Genomic DNA, 19303 nt, shown 5'->3' with positions numbered 1-19303 from the left:
AAAACCATGCTTAAGGGTGGTGTGTTTTGTTTTGTTTTGTTTTTTAAAAATCATTGTTTTAAAAGACACCAGAGGCGTTTTCCTTGCCTGGGCAAAGTAGCAAACGTGAGTCGTTTTTCGTGGCCACAATTCCACCCCACAGCATCCCCTCCTGCTTCCCCTGGGGCCCCCATTTCTGAGTACCCCTCCCCGTACCTGAGGACGACTCGCTGCTTCTGCTGCTGCTGCTGCTCTGACCCTCTTCCAGTGCCTGCGCCACAGTGCTGTGCCTCTGAGACCCTTGTGCCCCCTCTCCTTCCCCTTGGTCTGCTTCCTCCACGGAGCCTGCATGGGCTTCCCAGCCCAAGAAAGTGTCCAGCCCTTGACTGTCGGCCGGAGGGGGCTCTCCCTCTCCCTCGGGGGACGGGCAGAGGCTGGGGATATTCTCCAAACTGTCCCCCAGCGCTGGCACAAAGGTCTCGCAGGTGTCCGTACGTGGTAGGGGCCCCCGCGCCCGGCGGGTCTGGGAGTCGCGCCTGCCCCGGGGGGCGTGCTCCCCCAGCGGCGGGCTGCTGTTGAGGGGCCCTGCGATGGTGATGTAGGAAAAAGTCAGCTCCCGGGGGGTCCCCCACTCCAGAGACACCTCCTCGTCTTCCTCGTCCTCTGAGAACTCCCTCGCCGTCTGCAGTTCAGGGAAGTCGGATTCATCGTTGCCACCTGGGGAGGGAAAAACGTCACAGGTGTCGCTTGGAGGTACAAGATTACCTGGATCCAATTGCCCCACCCATCACTTCTCTTCCCTCTGTGTTGCTGATCACAGTGTGTGTGTGTTTGTCTTTGGGAATTTTTACACATCATTCGGGAAGACAGGCGAACAAATAGCAGGGTACTAGAAGAAGCAAAGATCACCAATGTTGAAGCAATGATTCTTCAACATCAAGTTCGTTGGACTGGTCATGTCATGCGGATGCCTGATTATCATCTTCTAAAGCAACTACAGTACTCTAAAGGTAAAGGGACCCCTGACCATTAGGTCCAGTTGTGACCGACTCTGGGGTTGCGGAGCTCATCTCGCGTTATTGGCCGAGGGAGCCGGCGTACAGCTTCCAGGTCATGTGGTCAGCATGACAAAGCTACTTCTGGCGAACCAGAGCAGCACACGGAAACACCGTTTACCTTCCCGCTGTAGCGGTACCTATTTATCTACTTGCACTTTGACGTGCTTTCGAACTGCTAGGTTGGCAGGAGCTGGGACCGAGCAACGGGAGCTCACTCCGTCGCGGGGATTCAAACCGCCAACCTTCTGATCAGCAAGCCCTAGGCATTGTGGTTTAACCCACACTGCCACCCACGTCCCTTTACAGTACTCTATTCCGAACTTAAAATAAATAAAAAATGGAAAGTGTAATGCTGATGGTCAACAAAAGAGGTTTAAAGACTGTCTCAAGGCAAATCTTTAAAAATGTAGTATAAACACTGACAACTGGGAAACACTGGCCTGCGAGCACTCCAATTGGAGAACAGCCCTTACCAAAGGTGCCATGGGCTTTGAAGACACTCGAACTCAGGACGCAAGGGAGAAACATGCTAAGAGGAAGGCATGCTTGGCAAGTCCACGCCGTGATCAACTCCCTCCCGGAAACCAATGTCCCCACTATGGAAGGACGTGTGGATCCAGAACTGGCCTCCACAGTCACTGTTAAAGCCGTTTTGTGTGTGTTTTTTATAATTTATTTTTATTGAGTTATTGAGTTTTTAATAATACAAAAAGAAAATACATCCTACAAAAACAATAACACACAAAATAAATTACTATTTACACAAACCTAAATCCTTCCCACCCCCCTTTACATTCTCGCCACCCCACTCCTCTACTTCCCTCAACCACGCCACGACTTCCTTATAATTTAAATTCGATACTATCATTGCACTCTTTGGACTTTGATCATGTAGTCCAACCCCCTGCAAGGCAGGAATATGCAGCTGTCCCAAACTGGGATCGAACCTGCAACCTTGGCATTATCAGCACCATGCTCTAACCAACTGTGCTCTAATACTTTATTACCTCTTTGGAGCTGCACTTTGCCCTGTTGTCCTTTCAGCCTGTGACACCTTGTGATTTACATATTGCACAGTTTGTTTTCTTTCTCTAAGAAACCTGGGACCCTCTCAATCAGGGTCTTAACCAGGGTTTGCGAGCTCACAGTCTTGGGCAGCTGTGCAAAATGTCCCGGGGTTACTTACCATCTGTGGAGTCAGGTGTGGTGGAAGCGGTAGACGGAGACTCTTCTGCAAAAGACAGAAGGAAGACCTTAGAACCCAGAGCCACTAACACATACACACACTCTTTTAGTTATGCACGACAGGGAGACTGACATTGGTTCCTGGTTCGAATCTCGGCGACGCCATGAATTCATCACGTAGCTCCAAGAAGCCAGTTCTTCTCTCCTGGCTACAACACAGGAGTGGGGAATTTTATAGGGCTTTTTGTACAATGATTACGGAGATGATGCAGGCAAAATGATCGGAACTCTGCACATTAGAAGATGCCACTGCTTAGTGGTCAGAACACCAGGTTAGGAAGACACGGGTTCAAATCCCCATTCAACCATGATGAGGCTTACTGGCTGGCTGTTGCACACCCTAGCTTACCTCACCAGGTTGTTCTGAGGTTGAGAGAGCAAGCTGTGTTCACATTTTTTTTTGTCTTAAGATCCTTGGAGGAGCTTATAAAATAAAAATGCTAAGTCTAATTATTGACCCCATTTACTCTTACCAGCCAGAGCTTTTTTCAAGAGATCCTTGAACTGGAGTTGGTGGGGTTGAATCTCGGGTCCTTACCCAATGAGCTACGACAGCGGCTCCCAAACTTTTAGGGGCCCCTGCCCCCTGGGTTCCACAAACTCATCCCCAGTGCCCTCACCCTACCTTCTAAAAAGCATTATTCAGAACTGTAGTTTGCGCAATTCACCAAGGAAGAGAGCAACACAATAAAATTCAAAACAGAAGCAATGAACTAATCACACAACTTAGTTTAATTAACAAAACTGATGAACTTGATCCAGTGACCCTTTCAAAGTCTGAGTCATTCACACCTCCTGCTTCCTCCTAAGACCCTTTTGCCTTTGAGCACTCCCCTAAGGAATCCCACCTCCCCCAAGGGGGCCGTACTGCTCACTTTGGGAACCTCTGGCGTACAACTGTTAAAACTGAATTGAATGTTGCTGCAGTCCTGGGTCTTAAATGACTGTCTATGATTGCTCTAGAACACTATATACCATTGCAATGCACAATTATTATCATTACATAATGATTTGGCAGTTGATCTGCTGGCAGGGCAAGCTGGACGAGCTGCAGCTACTTGTTTTGGGCAGGCCATGCCCTCCCCGCCATGCACACAGGAAATCAAGCAGGAAATCTAGGAAATGACCTCAGCCCACCCCACCCAGGGTGTTCTACGCATTACACATGCAATGCACCAACTGGAGCTCTGCCAGCGGCCTGTGCAGGTAAACAAGCCTCGCCCCACAGTCATCAGTCGGACTCTGACTTCCAAGGTTAGTCTCTCACCAGCAGCAGGAAACATCAGGAAGCAATTGCAAGAATGGGGCTGGATTCGCAAGACTGGGGTCACTAGGGGGCGCTATGGCACCATGTCCCTGCTCTCCACACCCATCCACTAGGGGGCATCACTCAGGGTAGGAGCCCCGAGACAGGAGTGGGATTCTGATTGCCAGGAGTTTCTCTGTACAGCTGTATCTTGGTTCTCGAACAGAATGAGGTCCAGGAGTCCACTTGACTCCCAGAACCATTTGAAAACCAAGGCGCAGCTTCCGATTAGTTGCAGGAACATCCTGCAGCCAATCAGAAGCTGCGCTGGACGTTCGGTTTCTGAAAATCGTTCAAAAAGCAGAACACTCACTTCCGGGTTTTGACTGTTCGGGAGCCGATTTGTTCGGCTTCCAAGGTACGACCGTATTGGACTGAAGTCTGCTCAAAATTAAAATTCTCCAACTACAGCCGTGCTTTGGGGATTCTTCAAACCACTCAATACTCCAATCAATCAATCAATCAGTAAGTAAATTTAATTACCACAGTGTGGCGCTTTACATGACCAAGGGCAAAGGGGCAGATCCCTGCCCCGAGGAGATTACAATATAAGACTGAGCAACTCCAATATGAAGAAGGGTTGCAGTGTTTGAGACTTTTTAGTTTAGAGAAAGCTAAGTAAAGAGGGGGGGCATGATAGAAGCTTTAAAAATTATGCAGGGCATAGAGAAAGTGGATAAATAAAAGTCACCATCCCCCCTCTCGTAACACTAGAAGTTATGGACTTCCAAGGAAGCTAAATGTTGGAAGATTCAGGACAGACTAAACGACTAAACAACAACAACAATCATGATCTGCGCTGTGCTAATGGCTCTTGGGCGTTGCAGGCAGCTGTCCACCTTTGCGCTGCCTGGTGATGTGGGGGCTGAGTTCAGGGCCTTCTGCACTCACTCTGTGATTGACCTGAGGCTCACCTTCAAAGAGGCATGATGTGAGTCTTAATCTAAAGGAAGCCTGGATACCCAGGACTGGACTAACCTATCGCGGGTGGGGTTTTTGTCTAAACCACTGAGCCTCTTCGGCTTGCCAATCGGAAGGTCGGTGGTTTGAATCCCCACAATGGGGTGAGCTCCTGTTGCTCTGTCCTAGCTCCTGCCAACCTAGCAGTTTGAAAGCAAATAGGTACCGCAGCAGCAGGAAGGTAAACAGCGTTTTCGTGCACTCTGGCACTCGTCACAGTCCTCCATCACACCAGAAGGGGTTTAGTCCTGCTGGCCACATGACCAGGAAAACTGTCTGTGTACAAACGCAGGCTCCCTCGGTCTGAAAGCGAGACGAGTGCCACAACCCCATAGTCGCCTTTGGGGTCCCTTTACTTTTTTTACCCAGAATGCTCTGGGGCCAAACACATCCCAGGTGTGTGGAGTACCTCCTGCCATCTCCCTTTCTCTGCTTCCATTGTGTGAGCACAAAGGCTCTTCCGTTTCAAGCGATGCGGAAATGGCGCCAGCGTCCGGGCTGGTGGTTTGGTTTCCCATCCAAAAGCTGTCTGGGGCTGAGCCTGCTTAGCTTCCTGCGCACGCCAGGCGCCCTGCCCACCAAGCTATGCAGGAAAAAAGAAGACTGCCCGCCCATGCCCAACTCTCCCACACCTGGCTCCCCTTGGCCTTCGGCTCCCCTGAGACCTCATGCCTCTCCTGGGCCATGCCAAGGAATCCCCCAAGTGGGCCAAACTCGGCTCTTCCCTTTTAGACCTTGAAATCCCTGTTTCAAGGAGATGTAGCTTCCCTAAAGATTCAATATCCAAGTGGGTCAGCTTCTGGGGAAAGGGCTGTAGCAGAAAGTCCCCGACTGCATCCTCAGGTAGGCTGGGGAGAATCCTCTGCCTGATACCTTGCTGAGCCTCTGCCAGTCAGTATAGAGACAATTAAGCAGTTTCCTGTGTTCCCAGGTCCACTTTCAGCTGCAAACATGCTGGAGGATGCCACCTTCATAGAGCAGAAACCCCACACCACCAGAAAGTCCACTGAAATGCCGTAGAAAAGACACTTTGTTCCTGCGGCGTGCTAGAAGCTGCACACGACCGCACTTTTACAGCTCAAAATGCTGGAGAATTCTGCTCTGGGTGCTTATTTGTCGTCGTCGTCCCCCCCCCCCCAAAAAAATCCACCAGCTGTCAGCAGCCCAAGCTTTAATTCACACAATGCCTTGCAAGCCTCACTCCCTACAAAAGGTTAATGGAGGGGAAAGGGAGCAATTTCCTCTTGCGCCATCAGAGTCCCTGCCAGCAGGTTTTTTGACTTTGCCAGACTTCAGTTCAGTTCTCCATCCAGCCGCCTCTTTCCTCTGCCTCTTGCGCTGTGGGAATCCATGGCCTGCCTTGCTCTGAACAGAGATACCAGTGAGGTGCCGTGGTTCAAGTCTCTGACCAGGACCTGGGAAAGACCAGGGTTCAAATCCCACCACTCAGCCCCACTCAGATCTCTGGGTGTGATCTTGCTGGCCACCTTACTACCCCTTTTCAGACTACTAACCTACCTCGCCAGGGTTGTTGCGGGTGTTAAATGAGGACTAGGATCTGGGACACTGGGGTTCAAATCCACACTTGGCCTCATGAAGCTCAGCGGGGGTGACCTTGGGGTGGGGGCACCCCTTAGCCTAACTTTACTCCACATGGGGAGGGAGAAAAAGGTGTGGTATAAGCGCAACCAATAAATAATAAAGACGCACCGAATGCCATCTGTTCTGTGAATCCATGTGAATGCTTTGCTGTGATTTTGTCCATGTCTGGCTGTTACCTTGCAATACAATCCTTTGCACACACCTACACGAAAGTAAGTCTCCATGGGGCTTGCTCCTTATTAAACTTATCTGGCATCACAGTCTTGCCCAGAGATTCCTCCCTGCAGCCCTCTTCTTTATCCTTCCAGAAAAACACAACGAATGACCTCTACTCCCCCAGCCTTGCACCAAACACTTGCTTCAATGCACCCTTTTTTTACTCAAAGGGAGTCTCTCCTAACTGCTTCCCTCCCCCTCCCCACTCTTTTAATCTCTGGAAAAGCCCTACCGTTACCGGTACATCGTTGGGGGGGTGGGGTAGCATGGGTTTATCTCCCAGAAGCTGCAGGGGGTTCAACCTTGGGACACACCAAACAGCAGCCAAGAGCGCGTGCAGAGTGCAGTTAGAACCGGCCTCTTTCCACATCTGCTTTCACAAACGCAAACGCAATTAACTGCCCCCTCCATACATTCACACCTGAACACTCTATGTGAGTGCATGACGGGGGGGGGGGGGAGATCAGGAGTCACAAACGGTGGGTAAACATGTCAATAAATAAATATTTCAGAAATAAGCATGGCTCTCAGGACCAGCTGAACATCAGATCCAATGATGCAATGGGGGGGGCAACGAAAGTGGGTTTTTTGGGGGGAAGCGCTGGCAAACCCTTCCCATCCCCCACTAGGGAGTGGTACTCCCCTGTCCCCCACAGGGAAAGTCATCAACCCCTCCCCCCCCCAAAAAATACGGTTTTTAACGCTATTGAATGCATATTGTTGTTTTTTTTCTTCCCCCACCTGCCTTGGTGGAAATGGGCGATGCTTTGAAAAATCGATGACCAGAGAAGAGGCGTCCAACATGGGCGGTTGGGTTTTGGGGGGGGGGTTGGGGGGGAGGAATAAGGAGCCTTGCCCTCCCTCACGCCCTTTCTCCCTGCCCCACAAGATACCTACTGCAATGGGCGAATCCCAGGACCTGCCCCATCGCCCGCCTCGTGGTCCATGCGGGATGCGCGCTGCGGCCGCGCTGCCCCCCTGCGCCTCCGCCGCCTCCTCCCGCCGCTGCTCATCTCCCCCGCGGCTCCATCCTGCCCCCGCCGCGGCCCGCCGCCTGGAGGGCAGGGAGCCGGGGCCGGCCGGAGGCTCGCGGGCCCCCTGGGCGAGGCCGCAAAGGCGAGGCGGGCGAGGAGACAAAGAAGCGATGCAGACAAAGGATATGCAGGAGGAGAGAGATGCAGGAGAGAGGGGGGGGGGGAGGGATGGGGTCGGAGGAGCCTACCTTGCAGGGAGGGAGGGGCAGGTAAGGAGGGACGGAGGGAGGAAGTAGGATGGGGAATTAGGTCGCCTGGGGGGGTCTTTAGGGTGGGGTGAGGGAGGAGGGGTGGTCGTGGAGAGGGAGAGGTCTTGCTCGCCTTAGAGGGAGAAGGCCCGCCCAAGGAGGAGGATGGGTGGATGGGGGGGGGGGTTTGCCGTTGCCTGCCAGCCTGCCTGCCTGCCACTCAACATGTAGTCCCGCCCTCCTGCTTTCCCTGCAGAGCAGAATGTGTGTGTGTGTGTGGGGGGGGGTTATCACATGCTGGGAGGGCTGAACACCATCAGGTCAACAGGATGGATATAGGGATCCAAGGGTCTTCTATCCCAACCCCCTGCAATGCATTAATCACAGCAAAACAATCCCTGGTAAATGGCAATAAATAATAATAATAATAATAATAATTTATTTATACCCCACCCATGTGACTGGGTTTCTCCAGCCACTCTGGGCTGCTCCCAACAGAATACTAAAAACACGATAAAACATCAGACATTAAAAACTTCCTTAAACAGGGCTGCCTCCAGATCTAAACATCAGATAGTTGTTTATTTCCTTGACATCTGATGGGAGGGCATTCCACAGGGTGGGTGCCACTACTGAGAAAGCCCTCCCTCACTTGTCTATGGAGGGAACCGCCAGAAGGCCCTCGGAGCTGGACCTCAGTGTCCGGGCTGAACGATGGGGGTGGAGACGCTCCTTCAGGTATACTGGGCTACTCTTCCCTCCTGTGGCTTCCAGCAACTGGTATTCAGGGGCATTTAAAGCCCTCCAGTGTGGCTAGTAGCCACTGATAAGCCAGGGGTGCCAGCTTAAATTGCCAGCTTGAATTAAATATTGCAAGAAGCAGGTAAGGCCCGCTCCACAAAAACCATCACACCACAGGAGTGCACATACAGGGCCAGTGCATCCATTTAGGCAAACTAGGCGGTCACCTAGGGCGCGTAAATGGAGGGGGCGCTGGCCAGCCTGCCAAAGGTGTCATGGGCTTTGAAGACACTCGAACTCAGGACACATGCTAAGAGGAAGGCACGCTTGGCAAATCCACACCGTGATCAACTCCTGCCTGGAAACCAATGTCCCCACTGTGAAAGGACTTGTGGGTCCAGAATTGGCCTCCACAGTCAACTTACGGACTCATTGTTAAAACCGTGTTTATGGAAGACAATCTTACTCGGCTACGAGGGATCGCCAAAGAAGAAGAAGCAGCAGCTCTGCCTTCCACAGTCGGAGGCAGCAAGGTCTCTGAAAACCAGTTGATGGAAACCACAGGAGGGGAGAGGGACCTTGTTTGGTCAGATCCTGCTTCCAGGTTTCCCATTGTGGCATCTGGTTGGCTACTGTGAGAACAGGATGCTGGACTAGGTGGGCCTTTGGGCTCCTCTTGTGTTCTCATGTGCTGGGATGTCTTTTATCTGCACCTGCTTGCATCGGGAGTGGGTGTGGAGAGCAGTGGCTCATCGGAGTCGAGTCATCCATCCTCACCTTCTCTCCCACAGCGCCATAACTCAGTTCTGCCCCATGAGGTCACACCAGGCCACATACAAGCATCACGGGCTGTGTCATAAGGGCTAGAACAGAGCTTCCCAAACTGCATCACCAGAAAGGGGTTAGCTTAACCTCCGGTTTGCCAGTGAAACTGAATTGCTGTGTCGCGAAATGATGCATGTCTAAAAAGCACAACATGGAAAGTTGGTGAGCTAGAGGCTTGCGTTAAAAATGAAACAGAATGAAACAATGAAGACTAGGTTTCTGAAGAGGTGAGGTTCTTTGCAGCCCAGCTGGCTTCTGAGTCATTCTGGAACATGCAGAGCTGCCCAGGATAAGGGTGGTTGGTAAAGATTTTGTTTTTCATTTTATAATGTATATAAAAGAGAGGGAAGAGTTGTAACAACAGGTGAAAATTAAAAACCGAAAAGCAAAGTTATAAAATAGGCACATAGAATAAGTACGTGTTAAAATAACAAAGTTCAAGTAAGAATATCAGCCTTATCTAATTATCAAGTATCACTCCAGATTTGTAGAATTTAAGGCTGTTTCCCACTGAGTTGCAAAATCTGAACTGCCAATATCATACAGAAGACCAGTTCTTTTGACAATATATCTACATCGGTGTCATCGAAAACATTCAATAACATTAATATTGGACGGTGTTTTCTTATTATTTCCGTCAAAACGATATTCCAAAACATCTTGCACCGATTTACATTTCCCAGTTCAATTCACCAATTTACAATTAGGTGATACAGAAGGAAACATATTTGGGCCATTTGCAAAGGAGCGCAATACCAGGATAAAGGTTGCGACCTTCTGGGTTCTGTTTCGTAACCGGCCCTAAGAGGCGCCTGGCTTTAAAAACAGAAACCGTATCTCCAGCTGGCTGCTACGAAAGGCACCATCTGGTGGCCAGAATGGGTTGGGAGTGGGGGGCAGGTGAATCCCGAGTGGAACTCCCTGCAAAGGCCGCCTCCGACACAGGCGAGGATTAGGGGTTTTTAAACCCCATATTTAGCCCTGGATGAAGAGATTATGAGCCGCTGGGCTAATGCCGAAACCAAGAGCCAATCAGGAACGGCTTCCCTGGAGGGCGAGGGCAGATGGGTGCAGGGCAGGGGGGGTGGAAGCTGCGGGAGTGACCCAGAGACAACGCTGGAAGCAGCCGGGAGCAGAGCAGGAACATTAGGGGTGAACAGCTGGTGCTATTTTACGGAAGAGGGGATGATGTGTAGACTGTCTAAAGAGGAAGGACTTTAGCGAAAGACCCCCTGGGCTCCCATGGTGGTCCCATCAGCTGTTCACCCCAGGCTGCAACGCTGTAATGACCCTCCTCGGCTAACCGCCCTTCTTGCTGGGTGCAGCACCCATCGCACAACGGGCGCCAAAAGCTCGGGGAACGCCAGAAAGCAAATTGTACAGCCTTCCGGAAGAGGATAGGAGCTGCGAGCCACCGGCGACCGAGTGCGGAGGGTCGCCAGTGACAAGAGAGATCTCTAGCGCTTCTTTCAAGATGCCGGCCTGAGTCGTCCCCCAAAGAGAGCACTCAAAACCTGGTTGCCAGTTGAGGCATCTGGTTGCCTCTGCAAGAACCAGGTGCTGGACTAGATGGGCCCTTGGCCTGGCCCAGCAGGCTCTCCTCCTGTGCTTCTGCTCTTCAAGGACAGCAGCAACACAGGATTCCCAGGGGAGGCTCCAGCCCCCTTGGCATTTCGGGGAACACGTTGCGCTTTATGGCAAAGCTCCTGAGCATGGCCACCTTCGTGAGGCTCCTGGTGGCCGAAGCCGAGAGGAGGGTCTCATTGTTCTTCAAGGCGGAGGAGGCACAGGAAGTCCCCAGTTTTTTCTTGGACAAGCCCCAGACGGAGAAACAGCTGGAGGAAGGGGAAGTGGGCGGCTTGCGGTACGGCCTGGGCTCCATGCAAGGCTGGCGGGCACACATGGAAGATGCCCACACCGCCCAGCCCCAGCTGCCCGGCGCCCTGGCCGGCTGGGCCTTCTTTGCCGTGTACGACGGCCACGCGGGCAGCACGGTGGCTCAGTTCTGCGCCAGGCACTTGCTCGAGCATGTGCTGGAGGCCGAGGCCCTGTCCAGCCAGGAGGAGGACCCCGCAGCCATCAAGGAGGCTGTGCGGGAGGCCTTCCTGGCTATCGACAGGCGCATGCAGGACCTGTCGCGGGCCGAGGCCTGGGAGCATGCTGGCTCCACCGCCGTGGCTGTGTTGGTGTCGCCCCGGCACCTGTACTTCATCAACCTGGGTGACTCGAGGGCCCTCCTCTGCCGGTCGGCCGCCGTCACGTTCTACACAGACGACCACAAGCCCACCAAGCCGAAGGAGCGGCGGCGCATCGAGAATGCCGGCGGCACGGTGGTGCTGCAGAGGGTCAACGGGTCGTTGGCCGTCTCCCGGGCCCTGGGCGACTTCGGCTACAAGGCTGTGTCTTGGCGTGGACCCACCGAGCAGCCGGTGTCCCCCGAGCCTGAGGTGTACCAGGTGGTGCGCTGCCCCGACGAAGACGAGTTCCTGGTGCTTGCCTGCGACGGGGTTTGGGACACCTTTGACAACGCGGGGCTGTGCGCCTTCGTGCGCTCGCGGCTCTGCCTCACTGGCAGCCCAAGGGACGTCTGCGAGCGCGTGCTGGACTCCTGCCTCTACAAGGTGAGGGGGGAGGATAGAGACAGGGGGTTCTCACTTAGAATCATAGAATTGTAGAGTTGGAAGGGACCCCCAGGGGTCATCCAGTCCAACCCCCTGCAATGCAGGAATCTCAGCTGAAGCATCCATTTTAAATCTTTGTTGGAAGGCGCCCAGAGTGGCTGGGGAGACCCAGCCAGATGAGCGGGGTGCAAATAATAATTATTATCCCTAGGGGGAAGGGCAAGTAACCACAGAAATAGCATCATAGAATTATAGAGTTGGAAGGGACCCCCAAGGGTCATCCAGTCCAACCCCCTGTAATGCAGGAATCACAACTGCTTGAAAGGAAAGGAAAAACTACTTCATTTCCCCAGAATGAAAATGAAAGCATTAAGCAGGCTGAAGAAAATTGTTTCCCAGTGACTTTTAGGCAAGCTGGGCGTTCAACCAACCAACCCAAGTTTAGGGGAACCTGGTTTAACTGGATCTGTGGAACTCCCTGCATTCAGTTTTGAGATTGCTGCTGCCCTGTGGAGACCTTTTCCTTCTCCTGCTGGGCATTTATTGTATCTCCATTCCTGGATAACCCAGCGATGATTAACACACACCAGCCTCATCCCCAAAGGGCTTAAGGAAGCAGCTGCCAATTGAGGGCAGTGGAGGTCCAGGATTAGCAAAGCAGGACAGTGGAGCATCAAGAAGTCATTTAGGAGGGGCAGGAAAGGTGAGTTCCGGAAGAGTTCATTAAAGAGCTGCGGTCTGTCTGTGGAGCATCTTGAAGGAGGTTCAAGCAGCAAGTGAGGGGAATATGTGTCCCTCCAGACTTCATTGGGCTCCAGGGAAAAGATGCAGCTATAGAACCAAAGAATTGTAGTGTTAGGAGGGTCCTCCAGGCCAACCCCCTACAAAGTCACAGTTCATTCTGAAGTTGCAGAATCTTCTTTACTAAACACTGAGGCCCTGAAACATAATAAGAGCCCTCCTGGATCAGGCCAATGGCCCACCTAGTCCAGTATCCTGTTCTCACAGCAGCCAACCAAGATGCTTGTGGGGAGTCTAAAAGCAGGACATGGGCACAGTAGCTCTCGCTCCCTTGGGGTTCCCAGAAACTGGAATACTGTCTCCGAGGGTGAGAGTAAAACGTAGCCATCATGACTAGTAGCCAATGGTAGTTAGCCCCCTTCTCCATTAATTTGTCTAATCCCCTTTGAAAGTCATCGGTCCTGTATACCTGAAGGAGCGTCTCCACCCCCATCGTTCAGCCCGGACCCTGAGGTCCAGCGCCGAGGGCCTTCTGGCGGTTCCCTCGCTGCGAGAAGCCAAGTTACAGGGAACCAGGCAGAGGGCCTTCTCGGTAGTGGCACCCGCCCTGTGGAACGCCCTTCCATCAAATGTCAAGGAAATAAGCAGCTATCCTATTTTTAAAAGACATCTGAAGGCAGCCCTGTTTAGGGAAGCTTTTCATATTTAATGCTGTATTGTTTTAACACTCGATTGGGAGCTGCCCAGAATGGCTGGGGAGACTCAGCCAGATGTGCGGGGTACAAAATAATAATAATAATAATAATAATAATAATAATAATAATAATAATAATAATAATATTTTTTATCCAAGTTGATGGCTGTTGCTACATCTAATGGGAGGGAGTTCCATGGTTTAACTCCGTGTGATGAAGTCCTCTCTTTTGTCCCCCAGCATTCAACTTCATGGGTGTTAAGTATTGAGGGATGGCGAGAGTGTCGGACTAGGACCTGGGAGAAACCAGGGTTCAAATCCCCACTCAGCCACGAGGCCTGTTGGGTCTGATCTTGGAGGCCAGTCATCACCTCTCAGCCTAACATACCTTGCAGGGTTGTTGTGGAGATTAAACATGGAGGCAGAGGTATGGCACCTTGAGCTCCTTGGAGAGAAAGGTGTGATGTTGTTTAGTCGTGTCTGACTCTTCGTGACTCCATGGACCAGAGCACGCCAGGCACTCCTGTCTTCCTCTGCCTCCCGCAGTTTGGTTAAACTCATGTTCATAGCTTCGAGAACACTGTCCAACCATCTCGTCCTCTGTCATCCCCTTCTCCTTGTGCCCTCCATCTTTCCCAACATCAGGGTCTTTTCCAGGGAGTCTTCTCTTCTCATGAGGTGGCCAAAGTATTGGAGCCTGAGCTTCACGATCTGTCCTTCCAGTGAGCACTCAGGGCTGATTTCCTTCAGAATGGATAGGTTTGATCTTCTTGCAGTCCACAGGACTCTCAAGAGCAGGGGTGCTCAAACTAAGGCCCCGGGGGCCGTATGCGGCCTAATCGCCTTCTCAATCTGGCCCGTGGACGGTCTGGGAATCAGCATGTTTTTACATGAGTAGAATGTGTCCTTTTATTTAAAATGCATCTCTGGGTTATTTGTGGGGCACAGGAATTTGTTCATTTTTTTTTCAAAATATAGTCTGGCCCCCCACAATGTCTGAGGGACAGTGGACTGGCCTCCTCTCCTGCTGAAAAAGTTTGCTGACCCCTGCTCAAGAGTCTCTTCCAGCACCATAATTCAAAAGCATAAATTCTTTGGCGATCAGCCTTCTTTATGGTCCATAAATATATATTTATATGGGATATAAATGCTATAAAAATGCTGCACATTCTCACTTTCTTTGCACCATGCATAACTTCACACACCTCTGAGTTCCGGTTTCCGCCTGCAGGAATGGCGGACCTGTTTTCCATCTCTCTGACCTTTGTAAGGAATTTGGCGGTTGCTAGGGGAGTAAATGGCAACCCCCTACCCTCTCCGGGGGTTACGGAGAGGGGCCGCTGGCCCGCGATGCCCCCAGACCCACTCCGACTGTTTTTGGAGTGGGGGGAGCTTGGGCTGAGCACTTACAAGGGCCAGGACTCCCGGACGCTAATCTGCATGGCGGGGATTTCCATGGTTAAAGAAGATAATTAGGCTTAAATCTATGGACATACTTCAGAAGGAGGGAAAGAAGCGCTGTTTACTGCTGAGAAATTTATGCTGCCGAGTGAGAGGAGTCAAAGATTGTACTGCATCTGGAAGAAGGATTGATGGGGACGGAGCGATAAGGGGAGTGAGTTTTTATTTTATTTTTTTTCTTCATATTGTTGCCTCGTACCTTCCCGGACGCGATGTCCTGGCTTGTTTGGAGTGAAAGAGAAGCAAAAGACTGTGTGAGTTGAACCTTATAACTGTTGTTACTGAGCATATTTTTTTAAAGATGTGGAGTTGCCGATGAGAAAAGCCCCCCTCTAGTCGGACGGAAGGAGTTCTGAATGCGTTTGGAGGATTTATGAGCTGTGACGCACTTTAAATTGGAGCAGCGACCTGAAGCTAAGTTCAGCTATAGGGCAAGGAGATCCATTAATTTACCAAGAGTCTATGGTTTGATGTTTGGGTCTCCTGCCTGGAAAAGCTGTAAATTCTATAATGATCGTAAATTTTCATGGCCATGAGAGGAAAGCGAAAGTGATTTGAGCTTTTTAAGATGGCGCTACTTCGAATTGCTTCAACGCAACAGGAGCTCCATTAAGAAGATTTATGGGGAGGCTGGACTGATTAACTCACACAGGAGAAAGAACATCTGTGAGACTTTGTTTGATATTTATATCAGCAGCTGGGAAACAATCGTGAAAGTGGAAAACATCTACGTGACTGTAAGGGGAAGATCTGGATTATTATGAACTTGAAGGACGATTTGAACTTTAGAAAAAAGACGGCAGTGGACAGTTGCGAGGAATTCCCAATTTCTTGAAGCATGGGAACCCAAATAAAAAATTCTTTAGATGATTTGGCATAACATTCGGTCTGATTGATATATATATGTGTATAATTTGAAATATTGAATGTGATATAATTGGTTTTAATTGGAAAATTAATAAAATATTTTTTTTTAAAAAAAAAAACTTCACACACCTCTATCATGCTTTCTGCACCCCCAACTTACTTGCCTTTTTGCTCCACTAAAAAGAGCCAGGTATTTCAACTTTTCCTCCTATAAGGAGTCAAAACATTGCCTGTAAACAAACTGGGCTGGGAGGAAGGAAATGGATCTGGCCCCCGAGGTGTTTGTCCAGGGAGAATAAGGCCCTCCAGGTTGAAGGAGATGGCCGTACCCCTTGCAAAAAATTGCTTTGTAAAGCAGGCGAGAGGAAGCAATCCTCAGACGACTCTACACTCTCCCTGCAGGGCAGCCGTGACAACATGACCTGCATCGTGGTCTGCTTCCCAGCTGCCCCGGGCGTCTCCCAGGAGGCCTTGCAGAAGGAGCAGGAGCTGGACGCTTCCCTGGAGAAGAGGGTGGCAGGTGCGTACGCCGTTTGCGCTGCGACGGAGCGAGGCCTGGGAGGCCGCATTGGCCGCAGGCAAAAGGGAGAAGTGGGATTTTGAGAACGGGGAGGAAAATTAACAAAAGGGAAATTAGTGCTGTGAGGCTTTGGGGGGGGGGTCAGTTTGGATGATGCCCTGGGTCCCTTCCAGTTCTTGGGGTCCGATACCCAAATGAGGGTTGGATTCTAACAGGATTCTGTTGGTGAGCTACTCAGACAGGTTTCTTTGCATAACAATGAGCTAAAGCATGGGTAGGCAAACTAAGGCCTGGGGGGGGCAGGATCCAGCCCAATCGCCTTCTAAATCTGGAATCAGTGTGTTTTTACATGATAATGTGTCCTTATGCATCTCTGGGTTATTTGTAGGGCCTGCCTGGTGTTTTTACATGAGTAGAATGTGTGCTTTTATTTAAAATGCATCTCTGTGGGGCATAGGAATTTGTTCACACCCCCATATAGTCTGGCCCACCACAAGGTCTGAGGGACAGTGGTCCGGCCCCCTGTTGAAAAGGTTTGCTGACCCCTGAGCTAAAGTGTCCTCATCTGCACCCCAAAAGAATGAGCTAGGTTGCAAGAGTTGCAGTTGAGGGGGCCCTCCAGGACAAAGGGTGGGACTGTCCTTCAGCCCCCTCACCTATCTGGACAATAGCGAGTGCTTTGAGGTGTGAGCTGAGCTGGAAGGAGGCTGGAATCTGGAGACAGCGAGACCTGCTTGCTCTGTGCTGGATCCAAAGATTAACGGAGACACAAGATCTGTCGGGTTGCGAATGCCATGAGCCCTCCATGCTAGGCTCAGGTTGTGCATATGGATAAATAAAACCATATATGCTAAAGACACCACGGTTTCCGCTGTCCTTTCTGCCAAGAACACCGTTATGTTTGGCTTGTTGGTCTACCTGCAATGCTATAGATCTGAGAAGCCGAGCTCGGAGCTTAGGCAAGAAAGAGTCTTGCAAAGTTACAGAGGTCTTGCAAAGGTGCAGCCCAGGTTCTGCAAGGCTCGTGCCAAACAGCAGGTGGGGGAGCTGAGCTGTTTTGCATAGGGCTGTTTACATCATTCGAACTCTCGTCCTTCGGTGCCTGTTCTGCAGACTCAAATAAAGATGATATTATTGTGTCGGAATGGGGGTTGGGGACCTAGAAGGTACTCGTGGGGCAATTATCTGCCAGTGCCATCGAGGTAACCAGCCCCTCCACTTATCTCACCCCACCCCAAATATCACCCCAGAGCTGTACGATGAACTGCTGGAACAGGAAGGGGGTCCCAACGTCGTCTCCGTCTTCCAACGTCTGGCTACAGAGGTGAACCCTAACCTTCCCCCTGGGGGAGGCCTGGCTAGCAAGTAAGTATGATGATCTCCCCCATTCCCTGGGAATCACACCCCGCTCTCATATCTGCAGGGGGGTCCGATTCTTCTAAAACACAGAGGTGCGCTCGAGTAAGAAGGATCGCCAGCTTTCTAAACCTAAAGGATTCCGGGGCCTGGGCGGGGCTTCTGGGCCAGTGGGTGGAGCCTAGTGTGGAGATATTATTATTATTATTATTATTATTATTATTATTATTATTATTACTATTATTTATTGAATTTATATTCCGCCCTATGCCCGGAGGTATCAGGGGAGTTCACAGAAAAAATCAACATAAAAACCAATATAAAGGTAAAGGTAAAGGGGCCCCTGACCATCAGGTCCAGTTGTGTCCGACTCTCGGGTGGCGGCGCTCATCTCGCTCTATAGGCCGAGGGAGCCGGCGTTTGTCCACAGACAGCTTCCGGGTCATGTGGCCAGCATGACAAAGCTGCTTCTGGCGAACCAGAGCAGCGCACGGAAACGCCGTTTACCTTCCCGCCGGAGCGGTCCCTATTTATCTACTTGCACTTTGATGTGCTTTCGAACTGCTAGGTGGGCAGGAGCTGGGACCGAGCAACGGGAGCTCACCCTGTTGCAGGGATTCAAACCACCAACCTTCTGATCAGCAAGCCCTAGACTCTGTGGTTTAACCCACAGCGCCACCTGGGTCCCCGTAAAAACCAATAAATAGGTATATAAAACCAAAATAAAAGCAGGAACACGCCCCCCCAAAAAGAGCCACATTTTAAAAGGGCATAGACTACATCTGATTTTTCAAGAAAGGCCATTTACAGGCTTAGCCTAAATTGAGAAATGTAGGTGCCCCCCTATCCCCAGATCTGTGGCCGTGTTTGCTCGGTGGTTGTATGAAAAGCACTCTGTTTATGCTCCTGACCTTTTCTTTCTGCAAAGAAAGGAGGGCCTGGGAAGGGGCAAGCGTCTCGGCATATCAGAAGCTAGTGACCACCTTGTTCCTCTCGCAGGAGAGCTGTGATCATGGAGGCTTATCAGCGGGTGAAGCAGAGTCGCGAGGAGCAAGAAGTGCCGGTAAGAAACCCCTGGATCTTATTGAACTGTAGGTGTTGGAGGGGACCCAGAGGTTCATCGAGGGCAACCCCTTTGTTCTCGTGGCACCACCACACCAGACTACTGGGTTCTGAAGCTTGGAAAATTCGGGCCAGGTAAAAGTACATCATGTAGCAGAGTTAAACTACGGAACTCCCTGCCACAGGAGGCAGTGATGGCCACCAACTTGGATGGCTTTAAAAGAGGATGGGGGCAAATCCACAGTGGAGGAGAGAGCCCTTGGTGGCTCCTAGCCAGGATGGCTCTGCTCTCTGTATCCACCGAGGGAGGCAGCAACGCTTCTGAATCCCAGTTGCTTGAAGCTCCAGAAGCGGAGTTTGCTCTTGGGGTCAGATCCTGCTTGCTGGTTACCTGCAGGTATCTGGTTGGCCATTGTAAGAACAGGATGCTGGACTGGGTGGGCCATTGGCTTGATCCAGCAGATGCTCTTCTGGTGTTCTTCTGCTCTGTGTCTTCCTGCCTCCTGGCTATCGATTCTACAAACTTAAACCAGTTTCAGAGCAGCCTAACCATCTGCTAAGCTGTCCTAAATAAACTTTTGGGAACTTGTGAAAGTGTGGTGGAGGCTGCTTTTCAGCTGGACAAGCTGGTTGGTTTGATTCGATTTACCATAATTTAAATATTTAATTTATATATTGCTCAACACCACCGATTAAAACAAACGTGGCTGCTCGCATTCCGACACAATTTCCCAAACCGTTTCTGCTCATGGTGCTCCAACAAAGTTCTTATTTTTCCCTGACCTTCTTCATTTCAGGCCCCCAGTGCGAATGCTGCCTCGGATTGA

The 19303-nt window shown here is 51.0% G+C and overlaps 2 protein-coding genes across 2 annotated transcripts in view; one reads left to right on the top strand and one right to left on the bottom strand.

Moving 5' to 3' along the window:
• Positions 1-7363, bottom strand: part of RTN2 (reticulon 2) — a 25744-nt gene extending 18381 nt beyond the window's left edge. The window contains exons 1-3 of the mRNA XM_035117691.2: positions 7264-7363; positions 2224-2268; positions 196-696 (exon numbers count right to left, since the gene is read on the bottom strand). Of these exons, the coding sequence (XP_034973582.1) occupies positions 196-696; positions 2224-2268; positions 7264-7294 (577 nt within the window). The 5' untranslated portion in view covers positions 7295-7363. The remainder of the gene's footprint in view (positions 1-195; positions 697-2223; positions 2269-7263) is intronic.
• Positions 7312-19303, top strand: PPM1N (protein phosphatase, Mg2+/Mn2+ dependent 1N (putative)). The gene is made up of 7 exons (XM_035117154.2): positions 7312-7482; positions 10480-10579; positions 10778-11775; positions 15941-16058; positions 17309-17423; positions 18414-18477; positions 19274-19303. Exons 1-7 carry the CDS (start codon positions 7312-7314, stop codon positions 19301-19303), a joined length of 1596 nt encoding a protein of 531 aa, XP_034973045.1.

Source organism: Zootoca vivipara, chromosome 6, assembly GCF_963506605.1.
Source record: "Zootoca vivipara chromosome 6, rZooViv1.1, whole genome shotgun sequence".
NCBI classification, from domain to species: Eukaryota; Metazoa; Chordata; class Lepidosauria; order Squamata; family Lacertidae; genus Zootoca; species Zootoca vivipara.
Note: the sequence above shows the minus strand (reverse complement) of the source record. Positions and strands in the feature narration are given on the sequence as shown.

What these genes read in the sequence shown, in the direction of transcription:
- PPM1N (XM_035117154.2), top strand. Translation starts at nt 7,312, where the DNA reads ATGCGGGATGCGCGCTGCGGCCGCGCTGCCCCCCTGCGCCTCCGCCGC. An exon ending in CCCTGGGCGAGGCCGCAAAG is followed by an intron (nt 7,483 to 10,479) that starts GCGAGGCGGGCG and finishes TGCTGGGTGCAG; the next exon opens with CACCCATCGCACAACGGGCG. An exon ending in TGGACTCCTGCCTCTACAAG is followed by an intron (nt 11,776 to 15,940) that starts GTGAGGGGGGAG and finishes CTCTCCCTGCAG; the next exon opens with GGCAGCCGTGACAACATGAC.